The following is a 19,581-nucleotide window of genomic DNA, read 5'->3' as shown; positions in this document are numbered from 1 at the left end:
AAACAAACTAACAAAGTAGCAAAACGAACGTGAAGCTATATAAAACGAGTGCTGACAGGCAACTACACATAGACAAGAACCCACGAAACCAAAAGGGAAAATGGCAACCTAACTATGATCCCCAATCAGAGACAACGATAAACAGCTGCCTCTGATTGGGAACCAATTCAGGCCACCATAGACCTACAATATACCTAGACTAACAAAACACCCCTAGACAATACAAAAACACACATACCCACCCTCGTCACACCCTGACCTGACCAAAATAATACAGAAAACATAGATAACTAAGGTCAGGGCGTGACACGTGCAGCATTAAACAGAGGGAAATTGTATGGACTCGAACACGTACATCCCTAGCATCCGCACGCGCAATCAGAGACACATACACAGATTTACTCACTGTCATTTCAGTGTTGGCCTCTTCAGATGTTTGTTACAATGTGTAATACAATCCTTATGTGATTGTATTTTCTTTACTCTGTGTGCATGCATACAGATACCCAATCCATGCATACAGATACCCAATCCATGCATACAGATACCCAATCCATGCATACAGATGCCCAATCCTCGTAACGGGAGGCCAAGTCAACTATGACATCTTCTTCTTAGATGTAAATCTGCATTCTAGCTCCGAGTTCATATTGTTACCATGGCATCATTTCTGGTTTCTGCCGGTAACTATCAAACAACCAGTTTCTGTCCTCACTGCCTAACTTCCTCCTCTGGTGTGATCAGTGCTTTGTTGACAGGCCATTTCCTTGCTGTGGAATGGATGGCCAGGCAAGGTGTGGGCTAGAGTCCCAGTCCAGGCTAAACAGCTCTCTCTCGCTCTCGCTCTCGCTCTCTCTCACAATTCAAGGCGCTTTATTGGCTTGGGAAACATATGTTAACATTGCCAAAGCAAGTGAAGTAGATAATATACAAAAGTGAAATAATAAAATTAAAAGAAATGTGTATGTTTTTTTTTTCAAAAAGAAAATGCACATTTTAACCAAACACTGTTTGTGTACATGGATTTTATAATGTATGTTTTTCCCCCAACACCACTTTCCATCAATTTGTATAGAAGACCCTCATGCCAAATTGAGTCAAAAGATTTTTTGAAATTAACAAAGCATGAGAAGACTGTGCCTTTGTTTTGGTTTGTTTGTTTGTCAATTAGGGTGTGCAGAGCTAAGGATGATGTTAAAGAGTTTAAGTATAGCCATTTGGAATTTGTGGTCTGTATATTTCATCATTTCATTGAGGATACTATCAATACCACAGGCCTTTTTGGGTTGGAGGGTTTGTGTCTTTCTAGAAAAATCTCTCTCTCCTCTCAGAGGATGCAGGGGGGTGGCAACCATTCCTTATCTGGTCCAGGTGAGGCGAGCTTGTCTGCATATAGCGCTGTATTTCTTCAGGGTGGAGCTCATTAGAATAATACTCAGCATGCTTTGCAATTGTTAATTTTTACATATTCATTCATATTTATTTAATTTAGCAGACACTTTTATCACACCATAGTGCTATCAGACTTCTGATACAAAAATGTGAACCGCTATAAAAAAAAAAATAGAAAAGGAAAGTATTTTGAAAATACAAATTAGTTTTTTGAAAATACAAAATTCATTGGAGTGTAGTTCAGCCCAGTGTAATTCAAATCACAAAATACTCAGAATACTCAATAATGAGTTTCATATACATACAACTACCCATCTCTGGGACCACTGAGAAGGCCATAAAGACTAATTGCGTGCCATGCCATTACCAAGGGATGGGAGGAGAGGAGAGGAGAGGAGAGGAGAGGAGAGGAGAGGAGAGGAGAGGAGAGGAGAGGAGAGGAGAGGAGAGGAGAGGAGAGGAGAGGAGAGGAGAGGAGAGGAGAGGAGGGGGGCTGTCAGGCCTGTCCTGCAGTGTGAAAATTTGAATTGTGTCTGTTGGCTGTTGATAAAAACAATCTCTCTCCCATCTTCCTCCTCCACCCCCATCTGGTCCTCTCCTGGCTGACCTGGCATCAGTTTGGCGTGGAGACGCTAGCAGCAGTAGCAGCAGCCAGTGGGGTCTTTATTTTGATTTATTTATGGACTAACTTAATTATTCATTGGGCCAGATAGAGAGAATAAACTGTTGGGTGTGCAGATGTCACCGCTAGCCTTTCAAAGGCTTTTTCTCTGGTCATGAATGGGCAGTGATTTGTTTCGCTGGCTGGGGCTCAGGCTCTTTGATCAGTGAGGTTGATCAGTGAGACAAAGAGGAGTCAGTGTGTTCGTAGAATTAGAGGAATGGTGTAACTAACCGTAGTGCTGTTGATAGTCTCCAGATGTTGGCTACTGTATGCTTGTATTTTCTATGGTCCAGATCAGGGTTTCCCAAACTGGGTCCTGGGGCTCCCACCTGGGTGCACGTTTTGGTTTTTGCTCTAGCCCTACACAATTAGCCAACGTTGATGATTTGAATCAGCTGTGTAGTGCTAGTGTTTGACAAACCCTGTTCTAGATGTCTTCACTGAGGGGGGAAGGGGATAGGTGATGGTGAACAGAATCTCAGTTCTGCAAAATCATCTATTGTTTTAGCTCACATATCCCTTTCTTAAGATTTAATTGATTCATTTTCATTTGATTCATTTTCATGTAATTGATTCATTTTCATTTAATTGATTCATTTGTTTTCATGGTTGGTAGAAATAACACCAGCTGTGCTATTTAGTGCTTTATTGCTTCATTCAAATGTCCCCAATGTGGGTGGGAGAAGTGGTACCCATGAATCATACAAATAATGTGTTGAAGTTAAAATGAGGCCAGTGTGGTTAAATTGCTCTTCCCTGATCTCACCCACACACACGGTGTCTCCCTGACTGGCAGCATGTGTAGCGAGGCGCCCCAGGTGGATGTGTGTGTCTTGTCCATGCTGCAGAGTGTTGTTGCCAGCCGGTGTTATTGGAGCGAGCAGCGAACAGAATCATGTTTCACTCCTCCTGAGGGGCAGGTGGGGGTTGGGGGTTGGTGGGGGTTGGGGGTTGGTGGGGGGTTGGTGGGGGTTGGGGGTTGGTGGGGGTTGGTGGGGGTTGGTGGGGGTTGGGGGTTGGTGGGGGTTGGGGGTGCTGTACCTGCGATTGTTCCTGTTCCTCCTCAGAGTCTCAGTCAAGCCCTCTGCACGACCACTACCTACAGACACTGGAGCAACACTGAGCAGCACTCATTATGGTGTCTGACGACACTACCAGTCTGACTATTCATACTCTGACTCTACTCATACTCTACTCATACTCTGACTCTACTCATACTCATACTCTACTCATACTCTGACTCTACTCATACTCTATTCATACTCTGACTCTACTCATACTCTATTCTTACTCTGACTCTACTCATACTCTACTCATACTCTACTCATACTCTACTCTGACTCTACTCATACTCATACTCTACTCATACTCTGACTCTACTCATACTCTATTCTTACTCTGACTCTACTCATACTCTATTCTTACTCTGACTCTACTCATACTCTACTCATACTCTGACTCTGCTCATACTCTGACTCTCTCTACGTCACTTGTGGACTATTAACGGAATGATCAAAACCTACTAGAATAGAATATCTGTCTCCTTTGATTGCTTTATTCAAAATGATCACGCCGTTCATTCAGCAATAGGTTTGTAAGGCTTTTAGCCATTTGTAGAGATAGCATGTATGTATCTCTGTCCATGTCTCATAATGGCAATTCTCTATCAGCGGCAGTGAGGTGCTTTCTACCAAGCTAGGCTACTAAACACTTTGCCTCAGCTACTGTCACACTCAGCTGGATTTAAAGCCAGTTAGCGTCTTCTTCTTTTTTACATGCACACTGTGGTTTGAGTTACAGCAATAGCACTGTTAATGGGCATCTACATGTCCACAGTTGGGTTAATGTGATTATACAGTGTGGCTGTGATCATTATATTGTAACGATGTGCGCTGAGAGTTCATGGAGGGAGAGTTTTAATAAAATAAACATAATCCAAAGCAAGAAACACTAAACAGCACACAGACATGACACAGGAACAGAAACAATAACGCCTGGGGAAGGAACCAAAGGGAGTGACATATATATATATATATATATATAGGGAAGGTAATCAGGGAAGCGATGGAGTCCAGGTGAGTCTGATGACGTGCAGGTGTGCGTAACAATGGTGACAGGTGTGCGCCATAACGAGCAGCCTGGTGACCTAGAGCGCTTTGGAGAGAGCATACGTGACGGTACCCCCTCCCCGGCGGGTTCGGCTCCAGCCGCAGGACGCCGACCAAAGGGACGATCCCGGGGATAAGGAGCGGGAGCACACATGATATATATCCACTTTTCAAAATCCTCATGTATGGGTTATAGTATTTAACCTTTGACTTTATAGGGGTCATGGGTCATACAGGCCGGGCTTATATAATGTACCGTAGTGACACACACACACACACTGCCCATGTTTACCAAAGAGATGACATGTCATGGTTGAAATGTGACAGGGCCCCTCACAGTTCACTCAAGCCCTAATCAAACACTTCATGACACTGTCTGACCCATAAAACCCCTGCCTGAGGAACACTGCTTGTTCAAGCATGTTGTGTGTTCATGCTATTTCCAACGGAGGCTATTAGCCCATATTGCTCTGTACTGTTGAGACCATGCTTTTGATTACCGGTTACATTACATTGTTGTTGTTCCCTTTTCCTCTATTGTGTGTATATACAGTATATATATATATACAGCCTGATTAAGCACCTGTTCTACTCTTTTCTTCACTAACTCTAGACCAGCGACGTTAATATCTCACGTCTGTTCTACTCTTTTCTTCACTAACTCTAGACCAGCGACGTTAATATCTCACGTCTGTTCTACTCTTTTCTTCACTCTCTAGACCAGCGACGTTAATATCTCACGTCTGTTCTACTCTTTTCTTCACTAACTCTAGACCAGCGACGTTAATATCTCACGTCTGTTCTACTCTTTTCTTCACTAACTCTAGACCAGCGACGCTAATATCTCACGTCTGTTCTACTCTTTTCTTCACTAACTCTAGACCAGCGACGCTAATATCTCACGTCTGTTCTACTCTTTTCTTCACTAACTCTAGACCAGCGACGTTAATATCTCACGTCTGTTCTACTCTTTTCTTCACTAACTCTAGACCAGCGACGTTAATATCTCACGTCTGTTCTACTCTTTTCTTCACTAACTCTAGACCAGCGACGCTAATATCTCACCTGTGTGTCTCTGTGTGTCTCCAGTGTGTGGCTGTGACCTGGCCCGTTCAGGCTTCTTCCAGAAGGGAGGAGAGTACATCTGTACAGAGGACTACCAGCGCCTCTATGGCACCAAGTGTGACAGCTGTGAAGACTTCATCACAGGGGAGGTGGTCTCTGCGCTGGGGCGTACCTACCACCCCAAGTGTTTCGTCTGCAGCATGTGCAGGTAGGTTCTGCGGGGCCACACACACACACACACACACACACACACACTACACACGCACACACACACATATCCACTACATTGATCATCACTGGCCAGTTAATGCACATCGCTCAGTGTAAGTGCCATGATAAAAGTACACGACTGAGAGGACAATGTTGGGATGTATATATACGTTCGATTGAATTATTGACTTGGCCATGGAGGCAACAAATAGTGAATGATTTGTTTTATTGGGAGGCAGGCAGGTATTTAATCAGTGTTGAATTAAATTCATCAAGACGAGAATGCAGGTATATTCAGAGAACAAAGAAATGATCATCAGATCAAATGATCAGATGTTTCATCATATCTTCCAAGAGAAGGAACAGTTCAGTGAGGAGGGAAGTTGTCTTGAGAGAAGGGAAAAGGACAAGCAGCTTCCTGTTTCTACTGGTCATGTTGGGAATCTACAGGTAACTGCCAAAACAATGGAAACACTTGAGTAAAGGAGGGATACAAAGTACATTGAAAGCAGGTGCTTCCACACAGGTGTGGTTCCTGAGGTAATTAAGCAATTATCATCCCATCATGCTTAGGGTCATGTATAAAAATGTTGCGCAGGCCATTATTTTGGCTACCATGGCTATTCCCCCATAGGATGGCTATGCCCCCATCCACAGGGCATGAGTGGTCACTGAATGAATTAATGAGCAAGATAACGATGTAAACCATATGCCATGGCCGTCTCAGTCACCAGATCTCAAACCAATTGAACACTTACAGGGAGATTCAGGAGCGGCGCCTGAGACAGCGTTTTTTCACCACCATCAACAAAACACCAAATGATGGAATTTCTCGTGGAAGAACGGTGTTGCAGCCCTCCAATAGAGTTCCAGACACTTGAATCCAAAGTGCACTGAAGCTGTTCTGGTTGGTGGTGGCACAATGCCCTATTAAGACTCTATGTTGATGTTTCCTTTATTTTGGCAGTTACCAGTAGGCGCTCTGAGGAATTACAATGTCGAAAGCCCTCCGTCTGATTGGGTGGTTTACTGTCACTGTTTAAGAGTCTTTAGAGAGTGATTGAAGAGTTTCAGTTTGTCAGTGTGGTGGTGCAGTAGAGGTGGGGCTATTTTAAGGGTGCCATGAGAGCAGTTCCTTCTATACTGGTCTGTTTCTTGAGAACATCATGAGAACAGTTCCTTCTATACTGATCTGTTTCTTGAGAACACCATGAGAACAGTTCCTTCTATACTGGTCTGCTGCTTGAGAACACCATGAGAACAGTTCTTTCTATACTGGTCTGTTTCTTGAGAACACCATGAGAACAGTTCCTTCTATACTGGTCTGCTGCTTGAGAACATCATGAGACCAGTTCCTTCTATACTGGTCTGTTTCTTGAGAACATCATGAGACCAGTTCCTTCTATACTGGTATGTTTCTTGAGAACACCATGAGAACAGTTCCTTCTATACTGGTCTGCTGCTTGAGAACACCATGAGAACAGTTCTTTCTATACTGGTCTGTTTCTTGAGAACACCATGAGAACAGTTCCTTCTATACTGGTCTGCTGCTTGAGAACATCATGAGACCAGTTCCTTCTATTCCTTCTAGCAGGTGGCACCAGGGCTGGACTGGGTTTAGAGTCTGACCCACAGTAACCTCTCCACCGAGGGCATTGATAGGCTGATAGCGCTACTGCTTACATGACCATGCTTATATCCCATTATGCACAGATGTGTATGTTAATTCATGTATTTTCCACTGTTTGCAATTTATAGTTCACTGTATTCTAATACATAATAATATGCTGACCTGACGGAGTATGGAGTTATGTCTCTTATGAGATGTAATTTGGGAAGATGCTTGACAGTGATCTGCAAAGTGATAGAGAATCTACCCCAATCAGTTATCTGGGGAAGCAATATATTATATTGACTGCTGGTACTGAGTCGTCCAGGTTTAAGGGCCATAAATCTTTACCGCAGATGGTCCTGCCATCGCTGCCTGTCCTGCTAGAGATGCTGACTCAGAGCTTCTGATGGTGGGAGAGGAGCAGACATTCTGTTCCGGCAGTCACTAGTCAGCACACTTAAAACACTCCTCATCCACCACAGATCATCCCGACTTCTCCCAAACCTCAATATGCAGGGCTATGCTGTGTTGCTGACAGAAGAATGTTTAACACTACTATCTATTGTTCATAACACACTGCCTCCTCTTTAGCACAGGCTCCCGAGTGGCGCAGCGGTCTAAGGAACTGCATCTAAGTGCTAGAGGCGTCACTACAGACCCTGGTTTGATTCCCGGCTGTATCACAACCGGCCGTGATTGGGAGTCCTATAGGGTCGGCGCGCAATTGGGCCAGCGCCGTTAGCGCTTGGCCGGTGTAGGCCGTCATTGTAAATAAGAATTTGTTCTTAACTGACATGCCTAGTTAAATAAAGGTTAAATATATATATATATTTTTTTAAACAGCATCTGTGTCCATATCCCAAATGGGCCTAAGGGTCCTGGTCACAAGTAGTGCACTATGTAGGGAATAGGTTGCCATTTGGGACATAGCCGATATGTTGGTTTCAATATTCAGCATGAAGATCACCCCTGCTGGCCCAGTTAAGTTGCTGTGGCCAAGCAGATATCCCCCTACCTGCCTGTCTGCCTGCTTGCTATGTAGCTGGATACAGTATCTGTCCACAGGCCCATCATGTCTGTGAGCCTCCCTTCCTGTCACTGGATATTACCACTGAAACCCACAGTGCCACCAGTGTGTGTGTGTGTGTGTGTGTGTGTGTGTGTGTAATGCAGAGCAGAGGTTGTGAACTGTTGTTATTTTTTGGTTCGTTTATCTGCGTTGTTTGTAACTTATTTTTTTACTATTTTTGTACATAATGTTGCCGCTACCGTCTCTTATGACCGAAAAGCACTTCTAGACATCAGGACTGTGATTACTCACTACGGACTAGCAGAATCCTTTTTCTTCTTTCATGACTCTGACGAGCCCGATGCGGAGGATATACGGCACCCTCGGGAACAGGCCCCGACCCCAGTGATCTGCGTGAAGAAGAGGCGTAGAAAGAGAGGCCGGAGAGCGGGCTGCCTTCTGAGAAGTTGGAGGCAATCGAATAAACCCCAACTTTCCTAAATTCTGCTAGCAAACATGCAATCTTTGGACAATAAAATGGACGCGTTACTGATAAGATTAAACTACCAACGGGATATTAAAAACTGTAACGTCTTATGCTTCACGGAGTCATGGCAACAATATCAACGTACAGCTGGCTGGTTATACGATGGACCGGCAGGATAGAACAGCTGTGTCTGGAAAGACAAGGGGCAGTGGTCTATGTATTTTTGTAAATAACAGCTGGTGCAAGATATCTAAGGAAGTCTCGAGCTATTGCTCGCCTGAGGTAGAGTTTCTCATGATAAGCTGTAGACCACACTACCTACCGAGAGAGTTTTCATCTGTATTATTTGTAGCTGTTTACATACCACCACAGTCAGAGGCTGGCACTAAGACAGCATTGAATGAGCTGTATTCTGCCATCAGCGAACAAGAAAACGCTCACCCAGATGCAGCGCTCCTAGTAGCCGGGGACTTTAATGCAGGGTAACTTAAATCAGTTTTACCATATTTCTATCAGCATGTTAAATGTGCAACCAGAGGGAAAAGAACTCTGGACCACCTATACTTCACACACAGAGATGCATACAAAGCTCTCCCTCGCCCTCCATTTGGCAAATCTGACCATAATTCCATCCTCTTGATTCCTGCTTACAAGCTAAAATTAAAGCAGGAAGCAGCAGTGACTAGATCAATACATTTGTTTTATTTATAAAGCCCTTCTTACATCAACTGATGTCACAAAGTGCTGTAGAGAAACCTAGCCTAAAACCCCAAACAGCAAGCAATGCCGGTGTAGAAGCACAGTGGCTAGGAAAAACTCCCTAGAAATGCCAGAACCTAGGAAGAAACCTAGAGAGGAACCAGGCTATGGGGGTGGCCAGTCCTCTTCTGGCTGTGCCGGGTGGAGATTATAACAGAACATGGCCAAGATGTTCAAATGTTCATAGATGACCAGCAGGGTCAAATAATAATAATCACGGTGGTTGTCGAGGGTGCAACAGGTCAGCACCTCAGGAGTAAATGTCAGTTGGCTTTTCATAGCCAATCATTCAGAGTATCTCTACCCCTCCTGCTGTCTCTAGAGAGTTGAAAACAGCAGGTCTAGGACAGGTAGCACATCCGGTGAACAGGTCAGGGTTCCATAGCCGCAGGCAAAACAGTCAACATTCACAAGGCCGCAGGGCCAGACAGATTACCAGGACATGTACTGCGAGCATGCACTGACCAACTAGCAAGTGTCTTCATTGACATTTTCAACCTCTCCCTGTCCAAGTCTGTAATACCAACATGTTTTAAGCAGACCACCATAGTGCTTGTGCCCAAGAACACTAAGGTAACCTGCCTAAATGAATACCGACCTGTGGCACTCACGTCGGTAGCCATGAAGTGCTTTGAAAGGCTGGGCATGGCTCACATCAACACCATCATCCCAGAAACTCTAGACCCACTCCAATTTGCATACTGCCCCAACAGATCCACAGATGATGCAATCTCTATTGCACTCCACACTGCCCTTTCCGACCTGGACAAAAGGAACACCTATGTGAGAATGCTATTCATTGACTACAGCTCAGCGTTCAACACCATAGTGCCCACAAAGCTCATCACTAAGCTAAGGACCCTGGGACTAAACACCTCCCTCTGCAACTGGGTCCTGGACTTCCTGAGGGCCGCCCCCAGGTGTTAAGGGTAGGTAACAACACATCCGCCACGCTAATCCTCAACACGGGGGCCCCTCAGGGGTGCGTGCTCAGCCCCCTCCTGTACTCCCTGTTCACTCACGACTGCACGGCCAGGCACGACTCCAACACCATCATTAAATTTGACGATGACACAACAGTGGTAGGCCTGATCACCGACAACAACGAGACATCTTATAGGGAGGAGGTCAGAGACCTGGCCGTGTGGTGCCAGGACAACAACCTTTCCCTCAACGTGATCAAGACAAAGGAGATGATTGTGGACTACAGGAAAAAGAGGACCGAGCACGCCCCCATTCTCATCGACGGGGCTGCAGTGGAGCAGGTTGAGAGCCTCAAGTTCCTTGGTGTCCACATCACAAACAAACTAACATGGTCCAAGCACACCATGACAATCGTGAAGCGGGCACAACAAAACCTATTCCCCCTCAGGAGACTGAAAAGATTTGGCATGGGTCCTCAGATTCTCAAAAGGTTCTACAGCTGCACCATCGAGAGCATCCTGACTGGTTGCATCACTGCCTGGTATGGCAACTGCTCGGCCTCCGACCGCAGGCACTACAGAGGGTAGTGCGAACGGCCCAGTACATCACTGGGGCCAAGCTTCCTGCCATCCAGGACCTCTATACCAGGCGGTGTCAGAGGAAGGCCCGAAAAATTGTCAAAGACTCCAGCCACCCTAGTCATAGACTGTTCTCTCTACTACCGCATGGCAAGCGGTACTGGAGCGACTTGTCTAGGTCCAAGAGGCTTCTATACTGCTTCTACCCCCAAGCCATAAGACTGAACACCTAATCAAATGACATCCCAGACTATTTGCATTGCTCCCCCCCGCCCCTCTGGAACGCTGCTGCTACTCTCTGTTATTATCTATGCATAGTCACTCTACCTACATGTACATATTAACACAATTACCTCGACACCGGTGCCCCCGCACATTGACTCTGTACCGGTACCCCCTGTATATAGCCCCGCTATTGTTATTTACTGCTGCTCTTTAATTATTTGTTATTCTTATTTCTTACGTTTTGGGGGGGTATTTTCTTAAAACTGCATTGTTGGTTAAGGGTTTGTAAGTAAACATTTCACACCTGTTGTATTCGGCGCATGTGACAAATACGATTTGATTTGAAAATGTGGTGAAAGTTAAGGGGTCTGAATACTTTCCGAAGGCTGTGTGTGTGTGTGTGTGTGTGTGTGTGTGTGTGTGTGTGTGTGTGTGTGTGTGTGTGTGTGTGTGTGTGTGTGTGTGTGTGTGTGTGTGTGTGTGTGTGTGTGTGTGTGTGTGTGTGCGTGCGTCTGCATGGAGAGTTGCACTCTAATCGGTATTAATGTGAGTAGAATAGAGGCCAGGCCTCTGATGTCATTTCACTCTCTCATGTGCTACTAAGGAGACTCACATTGCCCTCCTTGACCAAACGAAGTGCCCCCGGCTCAAAAGGTTTTTCAGAAACATTGTCTAAACATAATAGAATCCCATTGCTTGTATAAATAACCATGTCAATCACAACAAATCATCTTTAGTCTCAGACTGGGGTAGTTAGCTAGCGATACGTTAGAGAACGTTTCCAGAATGGCTGTATAGAACAGTACTGCTGTAGTTCTCTCTTCTCTGACTCCATAGTTAGATTCCACTGTCACTGATTGACTTTGTGACATGTTTAAATATGGTGCCACATGTAAATTATATAAACCTACTGGAGGATTTCCGGAGGAATTAATTTTGGGCATTTTACCACGTTTATACTTTATGCAAAATTACAAAACACAAAATGTGCAGTTGTGTAAAATAACGTTAGCTACCATTACACACGGTATACATACAGTCTTAATGTGTCTACTGTGAGGCTTCGGGTTGAGCAGAATACATGTCTGATGTCTTCGTTTGACTTGTCTTGTTTTTCAGAAAGCCTTTCCCTATCGGAGACAGGGTGACCTTCTGTGGGAAGAAGTGTGTCTGTCAGCAGTGCTCCCATTCGCTGGTCAGCAACGCGCCGGTCAAGATCCACGGACCCAGCCGTAAGTCTCTAGATCAGAGGGTCACGTGCTCCTTCTCTGTTAACCATCAAACGTCACGTTCCGGTAATGCGCGCGCATTACTGGAACGTCTCGACATCTCGACATCAAAAAGCTCTGTAGCAGACAGTTAACGCTGATGTAGGGACCATGACAAACTTAACAGTGAGTGATGACCATGAAAACATAGCAGGCTGACGGCTATAACTATGTTCTACAAGTATATTATTCTCCTGGCTTTACAAAGCTCTATTTCAGATATTTTACCTTGCCTCGCTGGCTTTGCTAGCTTCCTAGGTAACCAATCGTCTGATGACATCTGTGATGTTGTAGATATAACCGTCTGATTATGTGTTTTGTTTATTTGCATGAGCTGCATTTGAAGTTGGATGTGATCATATCCACGGCTAGGTCAACAACAAAAAAAATCGAATTCCTTACTGGGCGCACAACATAATGGATCTATACCACAGGACCTCAACTAAAGTCACATCACAATCCTCACACAGCACAGTGATGGTCCCGTAGGACAAGGCTGCAGCAGTCCACAGTTCTCAGATCAGTGGGACTCTCCATCGCTCTCTCTAGGGGGGAGGGGAGGAGTGGGGGACAGGCCAGACGTCCAGAGCTTAAATGAGAACAAATGGGTGTCTGACCTTTTCCAGGGTGAGGCCCCGTTGCGGCATTGAATCATCCTCTGCTATAACTCCCTCTGCTCTGCTATAAAAAAAAATCAACCAGGCAGGTGCGACACAAAAGTCAGAAATAGCCATATAATAAATGCCTTACCTTTGAAGATCTTCTTCTTTTTGCAATCCCAAATGTCTCAGTGACACAATGAATGGTCGTTTTGTTCGATAAATTCCTTCTTTATATCCCCAAAATGTCCATTTATTTGGAGCGTTTGATTCAGAAATACACCAGTTCCAACATGATTACAAAGTATCTAATAAGTTACCTGTAAACTTGGTCCAAACATTTCAAACAACGTTCCTAATCCAACCTCAGGTATCCTAAAATGTAAATAATCGAACTAATTTAAGACGGAATAAACTGTTTCTAATACCGGATAAAAACAATGTGAAGCGCGTTCCTGTTCACGCACACCAAAATAGTAAGGACCTTCAGAGTGACACATGGAATGAATAGCCCTTCATTTCTCAAAAGAAAAACATCGAACAATTTCTAAAGACTGTTGACATCTAGTGGAAGCCATAGGAACTGCAACCAGGTTCCTCGTAAATAGGGCTTTCCATAGAAACCGTTGGGAAATCCTATGACCTAAAAAAAAAAGAATTCCCCTGGATGGTTTGTCCTCTGGGTTTTGCCTGCCAAACTTTAGAGTGTTTTCTATCCAAATCTACCAATTATATGCATATACTAGCTTCTGGGCCTGAGTAACAGGCAGTTTACTTTGGGCACGCTTTTCATCTGGATGTCAAAATACTGCCCCCTAGCCTTAAGAAGTTTTAACCAGGTAGGCCAGTTGAGAACAAGTTCTCATTTACAACTGCGACCTGGCCAAGATAAAGCAAAGCAGTGCGACAAACACAACAACACAGAGTTACACATGGGATAAACAAACGTACAGTCAATAACACAATAGAAAAATATGTATATAGTGTGTGCAAATGAAGTAAGGAGGTAAGACAATAAATAGGCCAAGAGTGGCGAAGTAATTACAATTTAGCTATTTACACTGGAGTGATATATATGTGCAGATGAGGATGTGCAGGTAGAAATGCTGGTCTGGTGTGCAAAAGAGCAGAAAAACAAACAAATATGGGGATGAGGTAGGTAGTTGGTTGGATGGGCTATTTACAGATGAGCTGTGTACAACGGAAGCGATCGGTAAGCTGCTCTGACAGCTGACGCTTAAAGTTAGTGAGGGAGATGTAAGTCTCCAACTTCAGTGATTTTTGCAATTCGTTCCTGTCATTGGCAGCAGAGAACTGAAAGGCGGCCAAAGGAGGTGTTGGCTTTGGGGGTGACCAGTGAAATATACCTGCTGGAACGCGTGCTACGGGTGGGTGTTGCTATGGTGACCAGTGAGCTGAGATAGAGCGGAGCTTTACCTCGCAAAGACTTATAGATGACCTGGAGCCAGTGGGTTTGGCGACGAATATGTAGCAAGGACCAGCCAACGAGAGCATACAGGTTGCAGTGGTGGGTAGTATATGGGGCTTTGGTGACGAAACGGATGGCACTGTGATAGACTGCATCCAATTTGCTGAGTAAAGTGTTGGAGGCTATTTTGTAAATGACATCACCGAAGTCGAGGATCGGTAGGATAGTCAGTTTTACGAGGGTATGTTTTGCAGCATGAGTGAAGGAGGCTTTGTTGCAAAATAGGAAGCCGATTCTAGATTTAACTTTGGATTGGAGATGCTTAATGTGAGTCTGGAAGGAGTCTAGCCAGACACCTAGGTATTTGTAGTTGTCCACATATTCAGAACCGTCCAGAGTAGTGATGCTAGTCGGGCGGGCGAGTGCGGGCAGCGATCGGTTGAAGAGCATGCATTTCGTTTTACTAGCATTTAAGAGCAGTTGGAGGCCACGGAAGGAGTGTAGTCATTAGAGAAACCAAGGCTGTTGAGTCTGCCGATAAGAATACGGTGATTGACAGAGTCGAAAGCCTTGGCCAGATCGATGAAGACGGCTGCACAGTACTGTCTTTTATCGATGGTGGTTATGATATCGTTTAGGACCTTGAGCGTGGCTGAGGTGCACCCATGACCAGCTCGGAAACCAGATTGCATAGTGGAGAAGGTACGGTGAAATTCGATATGGTAGGTGAACTGTTTGTTAACTTGGCTTTCGAAGACTTTAGAAAGGCAGGGCAGGATAGATATAGGTCTGTAACAGTTTGGGTCTAGAGTGTCTCCCCCTTTGAAGAGGGCTTTCCAATCTTTAGGGATCTCAGACGATACGAAAGAGAGGTTGAACAGACTAGTAATAGGGGTTGCAACAATGGCGGTGGATACTTTTAGGAAGAGAGGTATGCTCTGCTGTAAGTCCCTCTGCTCTGCTCTACTATAACTCAATCTGCTCTGCTATAACTCCCTCTGCTCTGCCAAACCCTCCGCTAACCCGGACAACCATTGCGCCACTCGGGAGGCCCACTTGAGAGATGTTTGGTTCAATATTGTTTTTGCCCCCTCTTGTCCTCTTCTATTTTCATTCTCTGTTCTCTCTGTTCTCTCTGTTCTCTCTCTTTCTCTCTCTCTATCTCTTTCTTGCTCTACCTCCTTCCCAGACTGTGCAGGCTGTAAGGAGGAGATCAAACATGGCCAGTCTCTCCTGGCCTTGGAGAAGCAGTGGCATGTCAGCTGCTTCAAGTGTCAGACCTGTGGCACTGTGCTGACAGGGGAGTACATCAGCAAGTAGGTGACATCACAATACCAGTATAGTAGTAGTAGTAGTAGTAGTATAGTACTAGTAGTATAGTAGTAGGGTAGTAGTGGTAGTAGTATAGTAGTGGTAGTAGTATAGTGGTAGTGTAGTAGTAGTATAGTACTAGTCGTATTGTAGTAGTAGTAGTAGTGGTAGTAGCATAGTAGTGGTAGTAGTATAGTAGTGGTAGTAGTATAGTAGTGGTAGTAGTATCATAGTGGTAGTAGTATAGTAGTGGTAGTAGTATAGTAGTGGTAGTAGTATAGTAGTAGTGGTAGTGGTATAGTAGTAGTGGTAGTAGTATAGTAGTAGTGGTAGTGGTATAGTAGTAGTGGTATAGTAGTAGTGGTATAGTAGTAGTAGTAGTGATGATCAGTATGTTCCTCACTGTGAGCCAAGCAGGAGAAGCCTCCTACATATACAGCACTGTATGCATATTTACCCCACAGACATGCTGTCTATGTACCCATGCTACTCCACAGACATGCCGTCCATGTTTCCATGCTACTCCACAGACATGCCGTCCATGTTTCCATGCTACTCCACAGACATGCCGTCCATGTTTCCATGCTACTCCACAGACATGCCGTCCATGTTTCCATGCTACTCCACAGACATGCCGTCCATGTTTCCATGCTACTCCACAGACATGCCGTCCATGTTTCCATGCTACTCCACAGACATGCCGTCCATGTTTCCATGCTACTCCACAGACATGCCGTCCATGTTTCCATGCTACTCCACAGACATGCCGTCCATGTTTCCATGCTACTCCACAGACATGCCGTCCATGTTTCCATGCTACTCCACAGACATGCCGTCCATGTTTCCATGCTACTCCACAGACATGCCGTCCATGTTTCCATGCTACTCCACAGACATGCCGTCCATGTTTCCATGCTACTCCACAGACATGCCGTCCATGTTTCCATGCTACTCCACAGACATGCCGTCCATGTTTCCATGCTACTCCACAGACATGCCATTCATGTATCCATTCTAGTATCTGTTATTATTTTGTCTTTTGACTCTGATTGACAAGAAACTAGCTACAAGACTGTGTGTGTGTGTGTGTGTGTGTGTGTGTGTGTGTGTGTGTGTGTGTGTGTGTGTGTGTGTGTGTGTGTGTGTGTGTGTGTGTGTGTGTGTGTGTGTGTGTGTGTGTGTTCTCAGGGATGGTATTCCGTACTGTGAGACTGACTACCACACCCAGTTTGGAATCCAGTGTGTGACGTGTAACAGATACATCAGTGGCAGAGTGCTGGAGGTGAGTCTGTCTGTCTGTCTGTCTGTCTCTCTCTTTCTCTCTGTCTGTCTCTGTCTGTTTCTGTCTGCCTGTCTGTCTCTGTCTGTCTTCCTGCCGGCCTGCCAAAGGACATCCAGCCAACTTGATACAACTATGGGAAGCATTGTAGTCAACATGGACCAGCATCCCTGTGGAATATGAATAGTCTGCGATGCTAGTTCTACATTACAGGCCATAATCTCAACGCATGTGATTAGTGCTGCTGAGTTGAAATCAATCCAGGCTCTTTGAATGTGCTGAGTGCAGACAAAAGAGAAACCGTATTCAGCCTGCATACCGTTAGGGTCTATAAATAGGCAGGTTTTTAATGTTTCATTGTGGCTACACATGAAGGGCCTCTGACAGCACCTGCACCTGAAGGTGGGACAACATAACACACACATACAGAGAGAGACAGGCAGAGACAGAAAGACAAGCAGACAGAGAGAAAGAGACATGCGATTTAGTGGAAGACATTCAGAAGCTTCACATTCATCACACATACTGTTAAAAAAGACGGATTTAACCCAAATGATCCAAGATGACTCAACTGGCTGTCCTGCTATCTAGCTATTTGTGGTGTGAGAACTAACTGTTTCACCTGTAGCTGTTTCACCAGTAGCTGTTTCACCTGTAGCTGGTTCACCTGTAGCTGTTTCACCTGTAGCTGTTTCACCTGTAGCTGTTTCACCTGTAACTGGTTCACCTGTAGCTGGTTCACCTGTAGCTGGTTCACCTGTAGCTGGTTCACCTGTAGCTGGTTCACCTGTAGCGCTATAATCCATTTTTTTCTGATGATTGATGTTATGAAACCTATTTCTCTCACGGCTTGAATCCATCCAGAATCATTTAACTCCCTTAAGAGAGACGTGTGGATATATGGATGCTGATCATTTTGTATTTTTCTCAACTGTACATCCTTCGGAAAAGAAAGGTACTATTTAGAACCTAAAAGGGTTCGTCGACTGTTCCCATAGGAGAACCCTTTGAAGAACCCTTTCTGGTTCAATGTAGAATCATTTTGGTTCCAAGTAGAACCATTTTGGGTTCAATGTAGAATCCTTTTGGTTCCAAGTAGAACCATTTTGGGTTCAATGTAGAATCCTTTCCACAGAGGATTTGTCATTTTCTATGAGAAGGCTGTGAAATGTGAATTGTATCTGAGTGGCAGCCATCACTTGTATCTGAGTGGCAGCCATCACTTGTATCTGAGTGGCAGCCATCACTTGTATCTGAGTGGCAGCCATCACTTGTATCTGAGTGGCAGCCATCACTTGTATCTGAGTAGCAGCCATCACTTGTATCTGAGTAGCAGCCATCACTTGTATCTGAGTAGCAGCCATCACTTGTATGTGAGTAGCAGCCATCACTTGTATCTGAGTAGCAGCCATCACTTGTATCTGAGTAGCAGCCATCACTTGTATGTGAGTAGCACCCATCACTTGCATGTCTCTTCTCTCTTTCTCTGTTTCCATCTTATATCTTCTGCAATCCACTCCCAATTATGTCTCTTTAAATATCTTTCACTTGCTCTTGCTCCCTCCCTCCCTCTCTCTCTCTCTCTCTCTCTCTCACACCATACCTCCCTCTCTCCCCCACCCTTGTTACCTCTCTCTCTCTCTTTCTCTCGCCATACCTCCCTCTCTCCCCCGCCCTTGTTACCTCTCTCTCTCGCGCTCTCCCTCCCTCTCTGTTCTCTCTCTCTCGCTATACCTCCCATCTCTCCCCCACCCTCATTACCTCTCTCTCGCTCTCTCTCTCTCCCCATCTCTATCTCTCTCTCACCATACCTCCCTCTCTCCCCCACCCTCGTTGCCTCTCTCTCTCTCTCTTCTCTCCTCTCTGACTCTCAGGCAGGGGGAAAGCACTACCACCCCACCTGTGCCCGTTGTGCCCGCTGTCTCATGATATTTACAGAAGGAGAGGAGATGTACCTGACAGGTGAGTAAGGCTCTCTTCCTGTTGATGATAACACCATCATTATATAATTATTCATATAATAACTATATAAGTATTTTAATAATTATATTTTCGATGTATTGTATTATTTACTTTGACCTACAATGCACTTCGATGGTGAGTCCCAGTCACTTATGCAGTCATACGGTGGTAATTTGCTCTTGGTGACATTGGTCCATTGCGATTGATCGTTAATGAATTAGCAGTGGGGATGCCCAACCACCATGTACTTCCAGAAGTCAGTATTGGATGACCAGGACAGACTCCCCAGAGGGAGGTTCAGACTACTGCTCAGCAGGGCCTTGGCCTGTCATTACTTTGAATTATGGCAGTTCTATAAACAGTCTCCCAACATTATTGATCACAGCTAAACTGTACATTATTGACTGTCTATTCTGCAGTGCCTCTGATGGCCACTCAATATAGCTCACTGTGAAGAAGTGGTCTGCTGGCTTCTCATCACCGATCAGCTCCATCAAATGGCACCCTAATCCCTATATAGTGCACTACTTTGACCAGAGCTCTATGGTCAAAAGTAGTGCACTATGTAGGGCATAGGAACACAGCGGCAGGGACACTTCCAGGGGTCAGACAATGCTAAACCATTCTACTCTACATCTACATCAACATGCTACGCCACATCATCAACATGCTACTCCACATCATCAGCATGCTACGCCAC

The 19,581-nt window shown here is 45.0% G+C and overlaps 1 protein-coding gene across 1 annotated transcript in view; it reads left to right on the top strand.

Moving 5' to 3' along the window:
* Nucleotides 1-19,581, top strand: part of LOC120056753 (actin-binding LIM protein 3-like) — a 112,881-nt gene that overhangs the window by 53,249 nt on the left and 40,051 nt on the right. Inside the window, exons 4-8 of the mRNA XM_039004961.1 lie at nt 5,254-5,437; nt 12,153-12,265; nt 15,519-15,645; nt 16,829-16,922; nt 18,794-18,881. Coding sequence (XP_038860889.1) covers nt 5,254-5,437; nt 12,153-12,265; nt 15,519-15,645; nt 16,829-16,922; nt 18,794-18,881 — 606 coding nt within the window. The remainder of the gene's footprint in view (nt 1-5,253; nt 5,438-12,152; nt 12,266-15,518; nt 15,646-16,828; nt 16,923-18,793; nt 18,882-19,581) is intronic.

Source organism: Salvelinus namaycush, chromosome 12 (assembly GCF_016432855.1).
Source record: "Salvelinus namaycush isolate Seneca chromosome 12, SaNama_1.0, whole genome shotgun sequence".
Taxonomy (NCBI): Eukaryota; Metazoa; Chordata; class Actinopteri; order Salmoniformes; family Salmonidae; genus Salvelinus; species Salvelinus namaycush.
The sequence above is the reverse complement of the archived record's forward strand: the minus strand, read 5'-3'. Positions and strand labels throughout refer to the sequence as shown.